General features: G+C 40.9%; 1 protein-coding gene across 1 annotated transcript in view; it reads left to right on the top strand.

The window, feature by feature from the left end:
- The window catches only part of TMEFF2 (transmembrane protein with EGF like and two follistatin like domains 2), a 131,133-nt gene that overhangs the window by 68,616 nt on the left and 45,332 nt on the right, over window positions 1-17,185 (top strand). The window contains exon 5 of the mRNA XM_086465609.1: window positions 9,243-9,339. Within this exon, the coding sequence (XP_086321735.1) occupies window positions 9,243-9,339 (97 nt within the window). The remainder of the gene's footprint in view (window positions 1-9,242; window positions 9,340-17,185) is intronic.

The following is a 17,185-nucleotide window of genomic DNA, read 5'->3' on the forward strand; positions in this document are numbered from 1 at the left end:
CATCTATCACGACTCCCAACCAAGAGGGTACAGCCTGGATGAACGTGGATTTTGACTGGCAGTTTTGCCACCTGACTAAGCTGCCTCCTCCTGAGACCCTATTACAGAGCATGAGCTTGGCACGTGTCTTCTCAACTTCTGAGCCCTGGGGCAGCTCCAGCTCTCAGTTACATGTGTGTAACCTGCATTAGCACTGCAGGAGTAAACAGAAAGGAATATAACATGGAAGAAAAGTGGAGTGGGAGAAGAGAATTGTGCTCCTGTTGTTGAATTCAGTGAAAGGTAGACTCAAGTAATTTTTACAGTAGAGCCACTTTATACCATCCTGATTATGTAAATGGGACATAAAGTAAATTGGACTTTTGCTCGCTATGACACTCCCTTCCATTGCCAGAGTGATTTACAGAAGGCTTAATGTAAATTAGAACCAGGACCAGTGTCTATGGTCTGCATTTTAGGATTTAAAACCAGTCATTTCCCAAGATAATTGTGGTGCAGTCAAGATTAAGAGCAGCTTCCTAAAATTGGTTAATACCCAGATTTGGATTTCTTCAGTGGCTTAAATGGAGTGGTGTATTATCTCCTCTATAGTCTGCCTAAAAGATAAATTTGATGTCTGCGAGCAAAGACATGAAATTGCTATAGGCTTCCACTCTTATAGCCTGCCACCTATTTGATTTATGTGATAAGTGATCTCAGATGACCCTCCAAGGCACTGAACCATTAGAGAGTTATGTTGCACAGCGATAAGAAATCTTCAGAGATACCTAAATCTTCTTTTACCACTGGGAGTTTCATCTGTTCTGGAATAAAGAACATTTTTATGTATGATGTTGCTATCTTGCTAGCCATACTAATATTCAAAAGGATACACAGACTTAAATCAATAGCAAAGTGACAAAGACCTTAAAACTGAAGTAGTCACCAAGTGGATGCTAGACAGCTCTTTTAGGTTTTATCTTTGTTCCTTTTATTCTGTTTCTTGAAAGATGAGTAGCTGTAAGCATTCACATTCAAGTCTTCTGTTAATCTTTCCACCAGGTAGGAAGCTGGCAAAAGCACCCTTTCAGTGCAGAAAGCCCTGGAAAGTCACATCACCCATTCGGGACTTCCTCACTGTAGGCTTTGTGAAACCATGGGTTGGATCCTTCCTTATTTTTTTCACCGAAGTTCTCTGAATTTGGTGATCCAGGTTCTCCTCTCCCTAGAATGAATAAAAGTGCTTAGGACCTCAAGTGGGAGGTTAATTCTTGACAGAGGCCAGGGAAAGTACAGACAGGTAATTTCTGTGGTTTATGTCCAACTGTAGCATCTTCCTCTGCAGAGGAAGTCACTGCTGACTTGTATGCCTCTAGCTGAACCTGTATCTAATGCAGTGTTTGCTTGATCAAATTTGCTGTAAGTGCAATGTTATAGCATGTGTATAGTCCATATGTTCCAGCCATCAGATTATCTTTGCATCGTGTGTTTAGTGCATCAAGCATAAGGTATCCGGCAGCAAGCTCCTGTTTCAGGCAGTATGGGATACAGCTTCTGCCCAGGCATACAAGAGGAAGACAAGGGGTCAGAACAATCCCTGCTTTTCAGCAGAGCCTGAAGATGCTGGAGCTCTCTTTGCAGGTCCCAGGGCAAGGGTGTTTGGCAGTCCACAGATGGAATTAAGAGGGTTTTGAGTCTGGCCTCCCTTCTGGCATGTAGAGCCAGCACGCCACAAGCAGGTAACACTTGACTCTACTTCTGAGTAACCTTTAATGGCCGTTTTTCTGACAATAAGAAAAGCATTGTGATATTTGGTACTTTCCTGGACTGCAGCTTCCCATCTCCCTCGACACAATGCTGGGTTTTAATCATCCATGTGGCCAGGAAAGCCAACCTGAGGGAGGAATCAGGCATCGTCTTTCTCCATTTCTCCTTGATCCTGAAAATTCTTCTGGTCCTTGCAATTAGGACTACAGTAGTCTCCTTCCAGGCTCTTTAATAACAGCCTTGGTTGGTGACCCATCACATTGCATCCATCCAGCTGTGGACATGTCCACTTGGTAGTTTTGTTTGCGCTGTTGGGCATATTGAAATACATGAGAGCAGGGACTGATGCCACAAAAGCTTTGGCAGCATCGCAGGCTTGTTTTTACAATAAGCTGTACCTATTCCTTGAAAATTCACCTGCAAGGAAGTGATTTCTCTTTAAAATTAAATTAATGCAAGGCAGAGATTAATAGTCCCCACACGCTCTTTGGCTTTTTACTCAAAGCTGTTTATGAGGGGAAGCTCTTGGCAAAATTAAATGAGCCTCCTCTTTCTCAAGCCAGCAAAAATTATCAATGCTGGTCATCATACACCTTCATAAATCTATGATGTTGGCATCCCACACACGCCAGGCAAACATCAGATTTTGTAGGGGGACTGCACAAGGGTGCAATAATCACAGCTGTTTCGTGTCAGCATTCAGAACGCTTACAATAAGGTTTTATTCAATGAGCCATTCCTTTTGAAATACTGTTAGAGATCCTTGCTAGGAGAAACTGGCCTCGACTAATCGTATTTAATTTTTTATCAAATGCACTGTGGGAGCAGCAGGGATATACATAAGACAGAAGCAAGCAAATGGTGTTTATTTAGAATAAATAAACTTTGAGTAAGAATTTAATCCATTCCCTCCTGGCCACGGTTGTACAAATGCAGGCAAGTCCCTACAGAAGTCTGCAGGGGGTCATGTCCTGACTTCAGAGCTGGATGCACTTGGAGACCTCCAGTTGCGCCTGCTGAAAGGAGACAAGTGCAGATAGATGCAGAGGAGCAATCCTGTTCCTGTGAAACCATTTCCGTCCCATCCACTTTTAGCCACAAGAAATGAGGTTCAGAGGATGTGAAGGCTACCCATCTCTTCAGGGGAGACCTCCAAGCCCCCAGATTGGATGACAGCTGGAGAAGGCTGGTTTCTAAGACTTTGAGCTGTGTGAAGTGAGAGGCATGCGGCTTTGCATGGGCCCACTCCTCACAGCAGTAGCACCTCATCTGCAGGGCTACCAGAGCTGCTGCATGCTAGGGTAATTGCAACCAAAAAATTTGGGGTGGTGGGGAAAGGAAGGAAGCCGAAAGAGAATGGGAAGGAAAGCATGACAGACAGCAAGATGAGAGGTAAAAAAAGTGGAACTAGAGAGAGAAGCAGCACTGAGCAATAATGTGAAACCATTTTTATACTAGTTATTTCCTGAACTCAGGGCACTTCCCAGACACTGTTTTCTTGCACTAATTAGCCTGTATCCAGGATGGAATCAAGCCTTCAGCACAAGGTGTGGGTGAGCTCAGTGCAAGACCTTGCACAAGACTGAGCTATTTCAGAAGTGCTTTTTTCTTGTCTGACATAAACTCAGCATTGTACAGGACTGAAAAATTATGCATCAGCCCTACAAAAATAATTATTTTTTTTAAATTATAAACTTGATAGTTTCTGGTGTTTATTATATTCAAGAGCTTTTTCTCCACAGTCATAAAGCTTAGACATCACTTTCAAAACAAATATACAAACTGAGATCCTTATACTTTAAGATAATCCACTGGCTGTGATTTTAAGAAAAAATATACCCTGAGAGTCACAGTAGAAGTACAAGAGCTGGAAAACACTGCAAATTGAGTCTGAACTGGCATCGAAGCAGTGCCAGGCTGTATCTACATGGTCTTTAGTGAGAAGATAAGAGCACATCTGAGCTGGCTGGATACATCTAGTTCCTCCCCAAAAACCCTGTTAGGTATTTGCATCATGCTGAACTTGTCCTGTTAACCTTTTCCAGCACATGGCTGAGAATGGCAATGTGGAGGTAACCAAGACAGGGCCTGAAGCAATGTAAATGCTGGGAAAGATGGTCTGGTTTCTAGACCAGCAGTCAGCTCAGGTATGACAGAATCCTGGCACTGTTTAAATAACCTGACCATTGATAGCAGAGAGATGGTTTCAAGGACTGACCCTTGATGGTATGGAGAAACTAATCAAAGGCCCCTTGGCATGAAGGAGAATGTTTCAGGTCTCCTTGAGAAGTTCTGAGTCAGTTCCTGAGCTGGGTAGAGACAGTTTTCTCCCATGGTAAGTAATTTCCACACCATGTTTATGTGTGCAAGAGAAAGCAAATTTGTGTTTATTGAGATGGAGCCAGACGGCAGGAGTAAAGCAGAACAAGGCGTGTCAGAATTTGGATTTATTACAGATACGGTAGGCCATTTTCTTTTCATTTTGACCGTAATGCAGTTCTGAGCCTTTGCCAGACTTCAAGAGCAGAGTCATTCATGAGTCAGCCCCCTGCTTCACACCCTTCATTTTCTCACTTTGCAGGTTTTTACTGAGCTAATGCTTTCAGGAAGAAAGACTTATTGATTAGAGTGAAGTTGCTTGCAGCATCTGGGCTTTTATTGGTCAAGTTTGTGAGGGGTTTTTAGCCATTTGGTAGAGGTGTAGGTAGTGTTTATTCTAACACATTTAGTAAATTCTGCTGGCTTCTCTGCTCTGGTTTCTCAGAGCTTTCTCACTTCATCCACTCACCTTGTCACCTGCCCAGAGGATTCTGAAGAGCATTCTTCTCCTCCTCCTCCACACTTTAATTTGCACGTTGTCTTTCATTCCAAAATACAAAAATGGCCATCAACCCTCATCTCCACCTGATTTTTGTTATTACTATATTTTGCAGCTAAGAACAAGTGGATATCCTGTTAGGATGAGATAGAGCAAGCTTTGTTTGAAGTTCTTTCAACAATAGCAAAGATGTCCCAGCATGAGGACTCAAGTCGGAATCAGGGATTGCAATAAGCATGCATCTGATCATATCAATCAAAGGAAGACTACATAATACCAAAAAAAATCATAACAATTCATTGTACTCATATTTCTGTATATTCTAGTGCTTGGTGATGATGTTTTATACTGTTTCTTTCTTGTGTTCTCCAGTATAGTTAAAATATATTGAATAAGGATTATTATAATAGTCTTAGTAGTCCTACTAAACCACATGAAAACTGAACTGAGACTCTTGAGTTTGCCCTGTTGCCTTCAGAGGCATGTTAACAAAGAGAGATTGAGAGATTTGTGTTTAGGCGATGCTGCCACCTAATTGTGTCTCTCCCTCATGGCCCACCAGCTCTTTCCACTTCCATTTTCTCCTCACAGTGTAGTCCATCAGGCAAGTTACAGGCGTGTATGTCCCTTGTGTCACTTAAAAAATAGGTAACACTGATATCAGACCAAGACTGTGAGCTGCTGTGCATATTCCTAACCATCTCATTGGAGCTGCTTTTCTGGAAATTGCAAAGTTTATTTCCATCCTGCCTTTCACACGTCAGGCATCTTGGGAAGATGCTGAGCAAGGGTTATCCAGAAACTCGAGGACAAAGATTTTGGTGTCTATTTGTTAAACCAGCTCAACTGCCAGTCATCAACTCCTAGTAGAGCATGAGTCTGGGAAGCTGTGTGGGTAAAGTCATAGCATGATTTGTTGGGCTTGTAGCACCTACAGAAGACTCTTGACTCAAAGAGGTTGAAATGCAAGTAAAGGTGTTTATGGTGGGGGGGCAGTTTAGGGCTTTTAGTTTTTTCCTGATATTACAGGAGATACGCACAAAGTCAGGCCAATCTACTGATGATACTTTTAGTCTGTTTTTTTCAGCTATGGAAACAAAGTAAAATGTCTCAAAAATCGTTTCTTTCTTATGGGGCTTGCAAGCAATACACATATGCTTGAAATCATGACTATCTGATCGGAGCGCAGTGAGAATGCCAGAAAAGGACCAAATGATTAAAACAGGAGCTGTTGTGGTTACCACAGTCCATTGACTCTGTAAATTGTGTGTAGTACCTTCCCAGCTAAAGAATTTATATTGCTTAGGAGATTGAGATAGTCTCTGAAGTGACTTTCAGATAATGTTAGTGACCTTCTAACCCACGTTAGCACATTTCCTTGAACTCTGGAAGTTGCTAGTCTTGCTAATACAAATAGGAACTTATAGCTTAACATTTCCTGGTTGTGTGAGTAATAAGGAGTGGGCTTCAGTGATTAGCCTCCCTGGAGCCCTGCTATGTTCCTACAGGGTCATGGTGTTAAACCTAAACCATTGCTAGTATGAGAACTATGTAACGTGCATGAGAAAAAGAGAATCATACTCCTTTTATTTTTAGAAGAGGAATCTAGAAACCAGATTATTTTTGCTAACAATTTTTTTTATTTGAGATATGAAAGCAAATGCAAATCAGCAAGCGCAGCAAGGAAAAAAAAAAAAAGAAAAAGAGTCACCTTAGAAAATGAGCATCCACTAGTCCTCAAGCTAAAAAGCAGCATGAAATATTGGGAAAATAACTCATTCTAAGATGTCCAGATTTATCAAAGCACTTATCTGCACAGTGTGAAGAAAACAAGCCCCTCAGTGTGTCAGTCCTGGGTACACATGCCTGTGTGTGTACATTTGTGTAGGGAGAGAAAACACATCTTAAGGAAATGTAAAGAATAATATTGTCTGTGTTTACCGATGGCAGAAAAAAAGAGAGAGAGAGAGATAAACAGCTGTCTTTTTTAATCAAGACTGCTGCGTGCTTGGACATTTAATGACAACATGCACATTGACTATGGAATGCTGGATGCAGAGCTTCTTCAGAAAAATATGAAGGACTTACCTATTATTTTAAAGTAGAAATTAAGAACTGCATTGTGCCTTAGTGTGGATGTTCCTCTCTAAATCAGTTACTTCTCTGCAACATGCTCAATCTTTCAAATGCCTTCCTTTAATGACTTAAGTAGCTATTTTACTCATCCTGTGATGTGGAACTGTGTGAAGTCCCTGGTTAAACCACACCTGCTGGACTGTTATAAATAGAAACATTACAGGAAGGAAAAAAAATAGGCCGTATTTTTTTAATTAAAAGGAAATACAAGGGAAGTGATTTGCAGAATAACAAAATAAAGAAATTATAGCTCTTTTCCATAAAGAATATAATGTCATCCTCCTGAACTGGAGCAATTGTCATATTCCTGGTAGGTCAGGAGTGCTGAGCTGTCATAAGAAGTCTTCTGCCCATAGGTACTGTTGTCCTTTGTATCAGTCATTCATTACATGTCCTGTCTAATATCTTAACCACTTGAAATTCCCTGCCAAGACTGGCTGTCAAAGTTATCTCCTCAGCAAAAGAGATTTCTGTATTTAAAATGTAAATGCATCTTAGTGAAAAATACAGGCCTGGATGCAGCAGCACAGAAGTGGGGAGGAGCTGTACAGCAGCATGGGCCTTACAGTGCGTTTGGGTCAGGATCACACACACGGCATGTGGAGGTGCTAATGGTGTGAGGACATGGCACTTGGGCACCTTGTCCACCTTCATACGTTGGCTCTTACAAAATGTGAGCCTAAAGAGTTCCTCGGTCATTTAATGAAGGGGAAAAACCACAGCTCAGACACTCTCTACAAAACCTGACAATGCAGTAGAAAAGCGCCTGTTTCCCCGAGTTTCCCCTTTGGTTATCTTACGTAAATTTTATGGATATAGAGGTGAGCAAACTTCTGCAAATAAGCTAAAACCCTCTTTATTTTTCCTTTTAGGATCATCAGAATACTCATCATAGGTGTATTTTTTCAATTTAATATGGTCTAAATTCAAGCACGACTGATGAGAAATTGCTGCAACATAGCTCATACCTAAACATAGCAACACTTCCTTTGACTGTATTAAACCTCAGGAAAAAACTTCTGAGGCAAACCATCTACCTTAGTATTTCTGTGGTCTATATCACTGTAGTATCTAAGCATATCATGATCTTTTAATATACTTTTTTCCATATTCCCTGTTGGTAGAAAGTGGTATTCTTCCCATTTACACAGTGGGAAACATGACAGAGGTTAAATAATTTGTCCAGGGTAAGAAAGCAAGTTTGTTGAAAAACAGGCATTGGGGTCACACTTGCTTTTCTAGGGGCAGAAGCCCTTTTTCCTCCAATAGCTTTGTGAAAGCTTGGGACTCTTGTCCTTTCTTGAGTGAATAACAAAAGCAGCCTAGTCAGAGTACTCCAACCCGAAAGCCTCCAGGAACAACCAAGTTGATGGCTAACAGCCGGGTTACAGGTTAATGGTCTCGAGCAGTGGATGTACATCAGGCCAGTGATTTGTCCCATCAGTGTCACTGGGGCTACCAACACACATCATCATGTCCACCGGCTTTGGTAGGTTGGACCCAAATGTACAGTAAGCCTACACCACAGTGCTGACTCCAAATGAAAAAGAGAAATGAAAGGATGACACTGCAGAGGCTGTTTATGCAGAGAACAGCATCAATCAAATCTGACTGGTGCTTAAGGCCTGCGTTCGTTTAATTATTCTGTAACTTTGCAGAAGGATATCGCTAGGTACAGTGTCTTGCTAGAAAGCAGCACCTATTGAAAGATATCAAAAAGTGCTTATGCACTTTAATACAAATGTAGATAATGTTTCTTTTGGATCTTTTAACAAACCCTCTTCTTGGCACCTACCTTAGTAGTCTCTCTGTCTTTCAGGACTCAGCCATCAATGTTTTTTTACAGTCCTCTCACACCCGTATTTTTATTTTCCCCTTAGTCCCTTCACGTTTTTGACTTAAGGGCCAGGTATAAACCTTACATAATTGCAGACACTGACGTTAACTTTCCTGGGTTTCAAATTTAACCTATGCTGGAGGTTGTCCCCTCCTCTGGTCAGCACTAAATCTTGCCTGACAGAGATAACTAGTCCTTGGGGCTCATAGCTGTACTTCTGAAGAGAAAAATGATTTGCCTTTCGAATAGACTAGATTGCACCACACGGCAGGTAATTTCAAAACATTTTTGAGGAAAACATCCCCTTGGGTCCATCTCAAGGCCTCCCATGGTAAAGGACACAAGGCAGCATGTGATGCTGTCGATACACCTTTATTATTTTCCCAGGGACCAAAGCAGCAAGGCTTGGTGGTGACTCAGCCTTTCTGGGCTGCAGCTTGAAGGCATCATTGTTTAAGTGGAAAAGGAACAGGAAACGTCTTTCCTTAGTTTCCCTTTTAACTCCATAATTCAGCAAGTTTATCACAGACCAACATGAAAATCTCTCTGTTGCCGCCATTCAAAACCAGTGTCTGTTGGCTGGGCATCGTCTCTGTGAGCAGCACATCAAGCTGATGTGTTGAATAGATTTTTCTAGAGAGAGAGAACGGTTTTGCTACAGTGCTGTCTTTACTAATGTATATTCTTCTGCTTTCCATCAAACAGTCAATGAAGGCTCAGGTGAAACCAATCAAAAAGAGACATCGACCTGTGACATTTGCCAGTTTGGGGCAGAGTGTGACGAAGATGCAGAGGATGTTTGGTACAGTAATTTGGTCTACTCTTTATTTTAATGAATGTTGTATTATTTAAAGGTACTGTGGTTTAGAAAGCATTACAACTATTAGATATTCAATTTTCTGCATGCGGAGATTCATCGCGCAGTGATTGAGGTGGTTATTACTCTGAAAAAATGTATAAAACAGTCTGGTTTATAATTTTGGAACATGCACAATTTAGACAAAGACTAGAAACACAGTTATCCATTTTGTTGCTGTTATAACTTATGTTATTCCATCTGGGGTTTTACAGCTTTATACTTTGTTAAAAATAGAACTGGGAAAAATAATTGACCTAAAGCTTTTGCGGTTAAAAAGTATCATTAGTATTATCATCATGTTAATTCATGTGTGGCATTAGAAATGCTGGGAAATCTGTCTCACTTTTTCCTTGTTGTTGGAGTTGAAGACCTAACCCTCAAATGTTTGAAATAATTAGAGTGTACGTTTAGACATTTTCTGAATGGAAATTGTTTATTTTTTTATTTTTAAAAGAGTCTTCAAAAGTATTCAGGGTTTTTTAATTATTTTAAACCTTAACCACATAAACTGAAGGGAAATAAATCAATCTACTAAGAATTATTTTTTTTCATTTTGCCTAGAAACGATGCAAACGTATATTAAGCTAACTTTAAACTAACAACTTCATTGTGATTTTGGAACAGCCAGTAGATCAAAAAAGCTGCTGTTCACAGAGCTGTACTTCTAATGCTCCCTTAATGCCAAGCTTCATATTTCTGTCTAAGTAATTAATACAAATTTAGAGAGACAACAAAATAATCATGCAAATGTTAGAGCTGTGGTCTAGATGTTGCTTCTGAAGTTGTGGGCTGGTGGTAGTTAAAGGATGGATACAGAGACTGGGCAGTGAGATGTCAACAAAGCAGCATTGCCCAAACTCTAACTTGGACAGTAGGAATGGAGCAGAGAGGAGTCAATGAATGAATGGTGAACATTGTAATTGTGCCCAGTGGTGGGCAGCTGACCTCGTCCAGGCAAGGAATCTGTACACTGTTTGTCAGGCATGAAATAATGAACATTTCTGCTGTTCAGTGAAGAAGCTTAGGAATGTGGTCATGGGCATCCATTTGTGCTCATTTTGGTTTTGTCTTGCCAGGCTTTTAATAACCTCTGGTTCTAGTCTTTAAAAAAACGCTAAATAAACAAACCACAGAGGCCTTGCTCTGGCTCCAGTCAACGAAACAAATTGTGCTGTTGAAAAACAGGAGCAAGATGCGTCATGGCTATAGGTTTGCAGTAATGTAATGAGAATTCTGTGGAAAAAATTGCTTAATTTTGACTTTGCTTAAGAAAATTACCCCAGGTGTCAAGGTTTTCATTGTCTCCTTGACCGGTTGTCCTTGAGAGTTTCGGTGGTGCAGTGTAGAAATAAAACCATGGTAAAATTAATATATCAAAATTCACAGTCTAGTGCTCATGTTTTCATAATTAAGTGCACTTCCAAATTGGAAGGCAGGAGAAGAGAGGGGCAAGGAACAAAATTAGCTACAAGATAACATTATTAATCATAAGCACTGAGTAGCAGCATTTATTTTTTTCCAGAAATAGCTTGGTAAAATAGCCTGATCCAACTTACGCTAGTAATTTTCCCACTGCAGCTTTTGCACTACCCAATTCCTCCCCTTTGAAACAACTTGGCTTATACGGAGCAGCGTAATGACTACAGGAGCTGAAGTTCTCAATCTTTATCGACAGGCGGTCTTTCTGAGGGGGAAGATGCTTTTTGGGGCGGGAAACAGGGAAGGGCATTTACTGGGAAGATGCTACCAGACAAACTGTTAAAAGGCAGGAAAGCAGATTTCCAAACAGAAGTATAAAGACCATGTAAAGCCTGTTAAAGGTCTGCTTTGAAGTAAACAACTCTATATGCCGTAACATAGCCCTGTTTTCCTGTCCCTGCCCCCTGATTAGTCTTGGATAAACGTCTTTCTAAAAAATGAGTCTCCTGGGTGTTAGCTCTTTGTTATTCTTATTTCTAGAATAAAAGCGAACTATGTATGGGGGGCCTACCCTCTTTCAAATGTATGTTAATTGAATTATCTGTTTGGCACCAGACAGACATATTCCCCCACTCCCTCTGCCAAGATTTGCTGTGCAGAAAATGTCCTTAGATTAAGTGGGAAAAGAAATTTCAGTTTATTATTTGATCACTATTTTTATGTGGATCAAATTTCAGATGCAAGCAGGGCTCCTTTAGGTATCTCACCTGACTGATGAGGTTTGTAAAATCCAAATGGGGTCGGTGGGTCCAAGTGGTCCTGGGACCTGTTGTTACAGGGTGATGAGTCCAGCACTAGCAGTGTCCCCTATCAATCAGAAACAGTTTGAGGGTGCAGGGTCAGTGCCTGATCCATTCCAGGTAAGAGGGATGCAAGCTGGTAGCAGAGCCAGACCACAGAGATCTGGAGATATGAGGCTGGCTGTTCGCCTAGTATTTCTAGGGTGCCAGAGCAGATCATAGAAGAGAGCACAGGTGTGATAGCAGATGTGGTTGGGCTGCTGATGATTTAAAGCGACAATTAACATTATTCTGCATTGCCACAGTCTGTTATTTTGCAGTCCCTTGTCTCTGGTTTAACTACTATTTTTTTTTTTTTTCGTTTTTGTTGTTTTTCATTGCCAGTTGTCACTCAGCTAAATTGTGCTATTGTACTGTGTCACCATTATTTTAAAATCTTATTTGCGTAAAACCAATCTGTTAATGGCTAGACTCCTGGGATTCTGATAGAGGGTTTGTCACATAGAAGACTACTTGAAGGGGTAAGATATGTGTGTGAGCATTTTCTGGAAAGTGCAAAGAAAAGGCAGAAAAGAACTCACTGTAATAACAGGTTTTCCACAGCATGGTAAAGCACACATGTATTATTATCCTATTCTGCAGTCTCATATCACGAGTATGAATGCAATTTGGCATTCCATTAGTGAATCTCTTTCTCTAAGTTAAAAACAAAGACTGTTCAGTTGAAAGTCTTTAACATCTTGCTACTTTAATATGTGAAAGCTTCTTGTCACTAAGAGGATCATGTATTACTGGCATTATTCCCACCTTTAATGCATTTTGCACCAGTGGGCTTCATGAATAATTAAAGCGGGGCAGTGGCTGCGCTCTTTAGCACTGGATTGCAATCTATTGGTAAATCAGACATTTGGTGTTGCTTACTTTGGGTTTTATTTCTGAGCTGGCTAAGGAATAATTGATTTTGTAAGACAGGGCTGCTCAATGTAACACCCCAAGAGATATACTTAAAAGGAAATGAAGAATGAAGCATAACATTCTGAACTGTGGTGTATTTCTAAGATCTTCCAAAAAGCATCTATGAAATACTCGCTCACTATATATAAATAGTACTTACCAAATGGAATGCCTGCTCATCTGCTACAGTGGCTTAGGGTCAGTGCATAACCACGACATAAACCTGGATTCCAGTATTAATATCCTCCTTATGGTCCACTGAGGAAATAAAAGCACTCTCTATGCTGGACAAGCTATGGTTTGGATAAATACTGGGCAGATATTTCAGAGGTCCATGATGTGTCAAAGTAAGTGGAAGGAGATAAATAATAGGAAATACCCTTTTATTGAATTTCCTATTGGAAAACGCCGAAAAGAGAGGACAGGAGTATTTTCTTAAGACATGATTAAAGCCTGCAAACCTCTGACTTGTAGAGTTAATCAAAATCAAAATGATGAATTGGGGTTAAATATGCATGCTTTTCCTTTGAATTTCAATATCAGCAGGTCAGCCAGCAGCAGTCTCAAAGTGCAGCATTGCCCAGACTAAGATGCAGTTTGCTGGCTACAAGGTAGACACGCAGAGGTGTGTAAAGTGCTTGGGAAAGAGTGCTTTCCCTGCAGCTTAGCAGTGTCCAAGGAGGTGAGGAGGCCGTCTCTGCAGGTTGCTTCTCTGCCTTCTCCTTCCTCCCTCCTCGAGCTTGCAGGTGGAGGAGAGAGGCAGCAGTATCCCTGGCAGGAGGTGCCTGACCTTGAATGGGCCACTTAGGGGTTTGCAACAGTGATAAAAAGGGGCATAAATGCCCTTGCTGCTTCCCACAACTTAGTCCTACACACCACAAGGACTCCTCTTTGGCTTAGCGTAGGGTTTTGTACTCTGCCATAGGCACCATGCCTGTGGTAGGCAGTTTTCCACCCTCCTCACAAGCCTGGTCCACGCTGGAGGGGCCTTTCCATTCTTGCAAGTGGACAAAGATCCCACCAGGCAGTTCAGCTCAGAAGATGCTGAAACCATTCCATGGGGATGTTGTGACCCTGATGACCCAAAGCTTGGAGCTTGAAGGAAGACATCCAGGCTTAGCATGTTCAGTGTCTAGGTCAGTGGGTGAAGGAAGAGAGCATCAGTCTCAGGCATGCTGTGCAGCTGGGTGGTATTCCCAAGTGAGGTGGTGACGTTGCACCATAATTACAGCAGGTCTCTTGTGTTCTGCGCTTCTTTCCGCTTGGCTGGGACAATAAACACCACTTACCCACAGCAGACAGACACACACACACAAAATGTATTAAGAAGATGAACTGTTTCAGTCCTTTGTTTCATGTTTTACTGCTAATCACTGATATATATAGTTTGAGTAAATGCTCCTATAAGGCAAGTGAACAAGCTGCAACACACGAGGATGGTGAAACTGCATTCTCATGCAAATAAGCAGCGCTGTACATGGGAGATATTTGTGCAAATCATGCAGCTGCCATCTGCAGTGACCCCTACAATCAATATTGCTCTAGCAATCAATATTTATCTTTATTGTAGTATAGAAAGAAAACATATTAAAAAACCTAATGATTTTGCCAGCGTCTCAATCTACACAGCAATTAGGTCAGTCAGCTTTGAGTCCCTTCCCCCTTCCATCAGTTGCTCATCCAGAGCATCTGCAAACAAGATGCTGTACTACTATAAAGTACTAAAAGGTAGTTTGGAAGCACACGTACATTACACAGGTATTGGCTGCTTCATGTTCAGCAGTGTGTATAATAACTATGTGTGACCTACTTGTTCCAGATGCAGAAAAAACGAGCTGCTTTAAATCTACAATGGTCTGTGCATTATACAGTAGATATATTGCCGTTTTCTGTTGCTTTCCTTTCTCTTCTAAAGAAAAAGTAGATCTTCATTCATGACTACATATAACACTTAAACATAGTCATTGGATTTGTGGTTCAAATAAACACAGAAATGGAATAAAATCGTTTTAAAAAAAATGCAATCCTGAAAAGCCTTAAATTTCTGCTTAACTTGAGATCATACCTAAGGCATGAAGTGAAGCTGCTGCTGTATAAATCTTCATGTGGAGCTTAGTAGTCATGTCTAGTAACCGTCCAGGCAAGGGTTTACAGAGGAAAGTAAAGGCACTGCAGCATGCAGTCTCTGCATTGCGCAGCAGGAGACAACCAAGCAGCTTACACCCTCTTACACCCATGCCACTTATCTTAGCCCCAGCCTAATAACAGAGCTACCTCTGGTAGCCCAGGAATTAGCCCAGTTCTGGCTCTGTTAACTACTGGTAATGTTTCATTTGGTGCGTGTTCTATTGTTAAAAATTTTGAAATAAAAAGCAGATGACTTCTAGCATAACTGTTGAGACATCATGTTGAGATAACTGTAGACATAACATGCAGTGGGCTAAGAGTCACCAATACTGTGAAAAGGTAGCCTAAGCAACTGGAAATGGGTCAATGAAGGATTTGCAATGAAAGGCAAAACATCAGGAACTTTAGAAAAAGCAAGATGACACCTACCTGTCTATATGCTATATTTCAATTATTAAGCTTGCTTTGCAAAAGGGCCAGGTCAGTGACTTTTGTTGGAGGCTGGTCAGCCAGATCTGCTGCCTGGGCCGTTAGAGCTGAATAGAGAACCCAGCCATGTTCCTTCATTTGGGCTGTGGAAAGAAATGCCACGTGAACTGGCACAAAAGTGGAAAACCGGCAAAATATGAAATTGTAGCTTGAATTGCTGTCCACAGCACAAACGAGAACAAATTGCAGCAGTTCCAGCTTAGGTGAAAGCTTTGGGCTTATTAGCAGCCAGTGTCTAGACATCATCTAAGACTCAGAAAATAAGGTCTCCAGGTAAGCATTGCATGAATGCCACACTTCCTATCAGGTTTCTCGCTCACTGGCAAGCTACTGAGATATTATAGGACTCTTTCAGTGGGCAGTGGGCCCAGGTGAAAAAGTGACTTTGTGCCCAACCATAGCCAGAGAAAGATCCTCACTGGCTTCTAAAAGACCTTAAAATACGTGATTTTCCTCTTTCTCAGCAATGAGAAAGAGCGAGGGAAGATAAAGGAACAAGAAGTTAGCTTTATCTTCAGGGGATGTTTCTCTAAGAGCAGCTTATGGTCCAGTCTTTTTGAGGAGTAGGAGGCAGGAATGAGCACATTATATTTCTAAACTGAATGCATTACTAGTGTCTTGGCTAGAAAGTTAATGCTTGGAAAAATGATGGCTTGTTTGGCCAGGTCTGGTTGAATCATTTTACTCCACCTACATTTTATTTGGTTTTAGTTAAAACCAGACATTTTTCCCAGTCACGCAAGTTTCACAAAATCACCTTACCATCTTTGCATCCTTCATCCTGTGCAAAATAGCCTATTTAATTTTGAAGAAAGACTGATTCCCAGCTCCCTTAGGGTGATGGTTTGGAGAATTTGACCCTTCCATCCATTGAGTCAATGCAGTCCTTCAGAGGCTGATGTTCATTTGACAAAGTCCTGCCTTTCCAGATTCTCAGGATTTATTTTCTTAATAACATTCTTAAAAAAAAACCCTGCTTTTAACATAAGCCAAGATTGTCTGGAGTTACTTATACTTCATAGTGTTTTATTACCAATACTCTTTGGAACACTGGTAAATAATTCAGCCTACACAACAAAATTGGCTATATTTTCTCTATACATCGAGGAAGCCTGTTATGTAGACTATGTCTCACAGCTCTAAATGTTCTCAGATAAATGCAAACCCACATTGTGTTCAATCTGTACTACTCACCCAAGTAGGTCTTTTAGGGACCCTATATGACACGTCCATCTCTTAAGCAAAAACTAGAATCCCTAACGTTTGGCTTTGTAATAAAAAAGACAGTTTTTTATCTTTTGCAATTGCAGCAAAACTTGCTGTGTGTCCAGGGGATAATACCCTACACAGTCATAAAGCTTATAGATTTTTTTCCTTTTGCTCCTCTTTTTGGATGCTGATCCAAACTTGGTTTTCAGATTCAGAAGGTGAACTACCAGCTTATGGAAGTCAATTAAAGTTATTCCACTGACTTCAGTGAAACAAAAGTTCTCTACCAGTATCCTAACAGTGGAGTAACTTTTCAGTAGCCAGTGAGACTTTCGCTAGCAGAAGGGAGAACAGACGCTGTCAGAGTGTAAATGCTCAGTCACTCACAGAGTGCAAAGGAATGACTTGGAAATTGTGATGATAAAAGCAGAATTTGGCTTACTGTCTGCTTTGATTGCTTCAGAGGAAATATTGATTTAAGAAAAGCCAAAAATAACTTCTGAGATTTTTGGAGGTTTTCTTGTCTTATCATGGTGCCATGCTCCTGTAGGAGCAAGACACAAATTCTTCTGAAATTTGAAGGAAGGAAGGCTTGTAAGACATTTAGAGCTGTCATTTGTCCTCACAGTTATTAGTCCATCAACATCAGAATTGAGAAAAAAAAAATAAGCTGCATTAATTTTAGAAGTGTGGCTCAAAACAGCCAGATTTTCCTGTTAGGTTTCCATGACCAAGATGCCTACCCCTATGTTCAGCATATAGTGTGTGGATGGGAGGCATGGAGGCATAGA

Source organism: Leptosomus discolor, chromosome 5 (genome assembly GCF_034619465.1).
Source record: "Leptosomus discolor isolate bLepDis1 chromosome 5, bLepDis1.hap2, whole genome shotgun sequence".
NCBI classification, from domain to species: domain Eukaryota; kingdom Metazoa; phylum Chordata; class Aves; order Leptosomiformes; family Leptosomidae; genus Leptosomus; species Leptosomus discolor.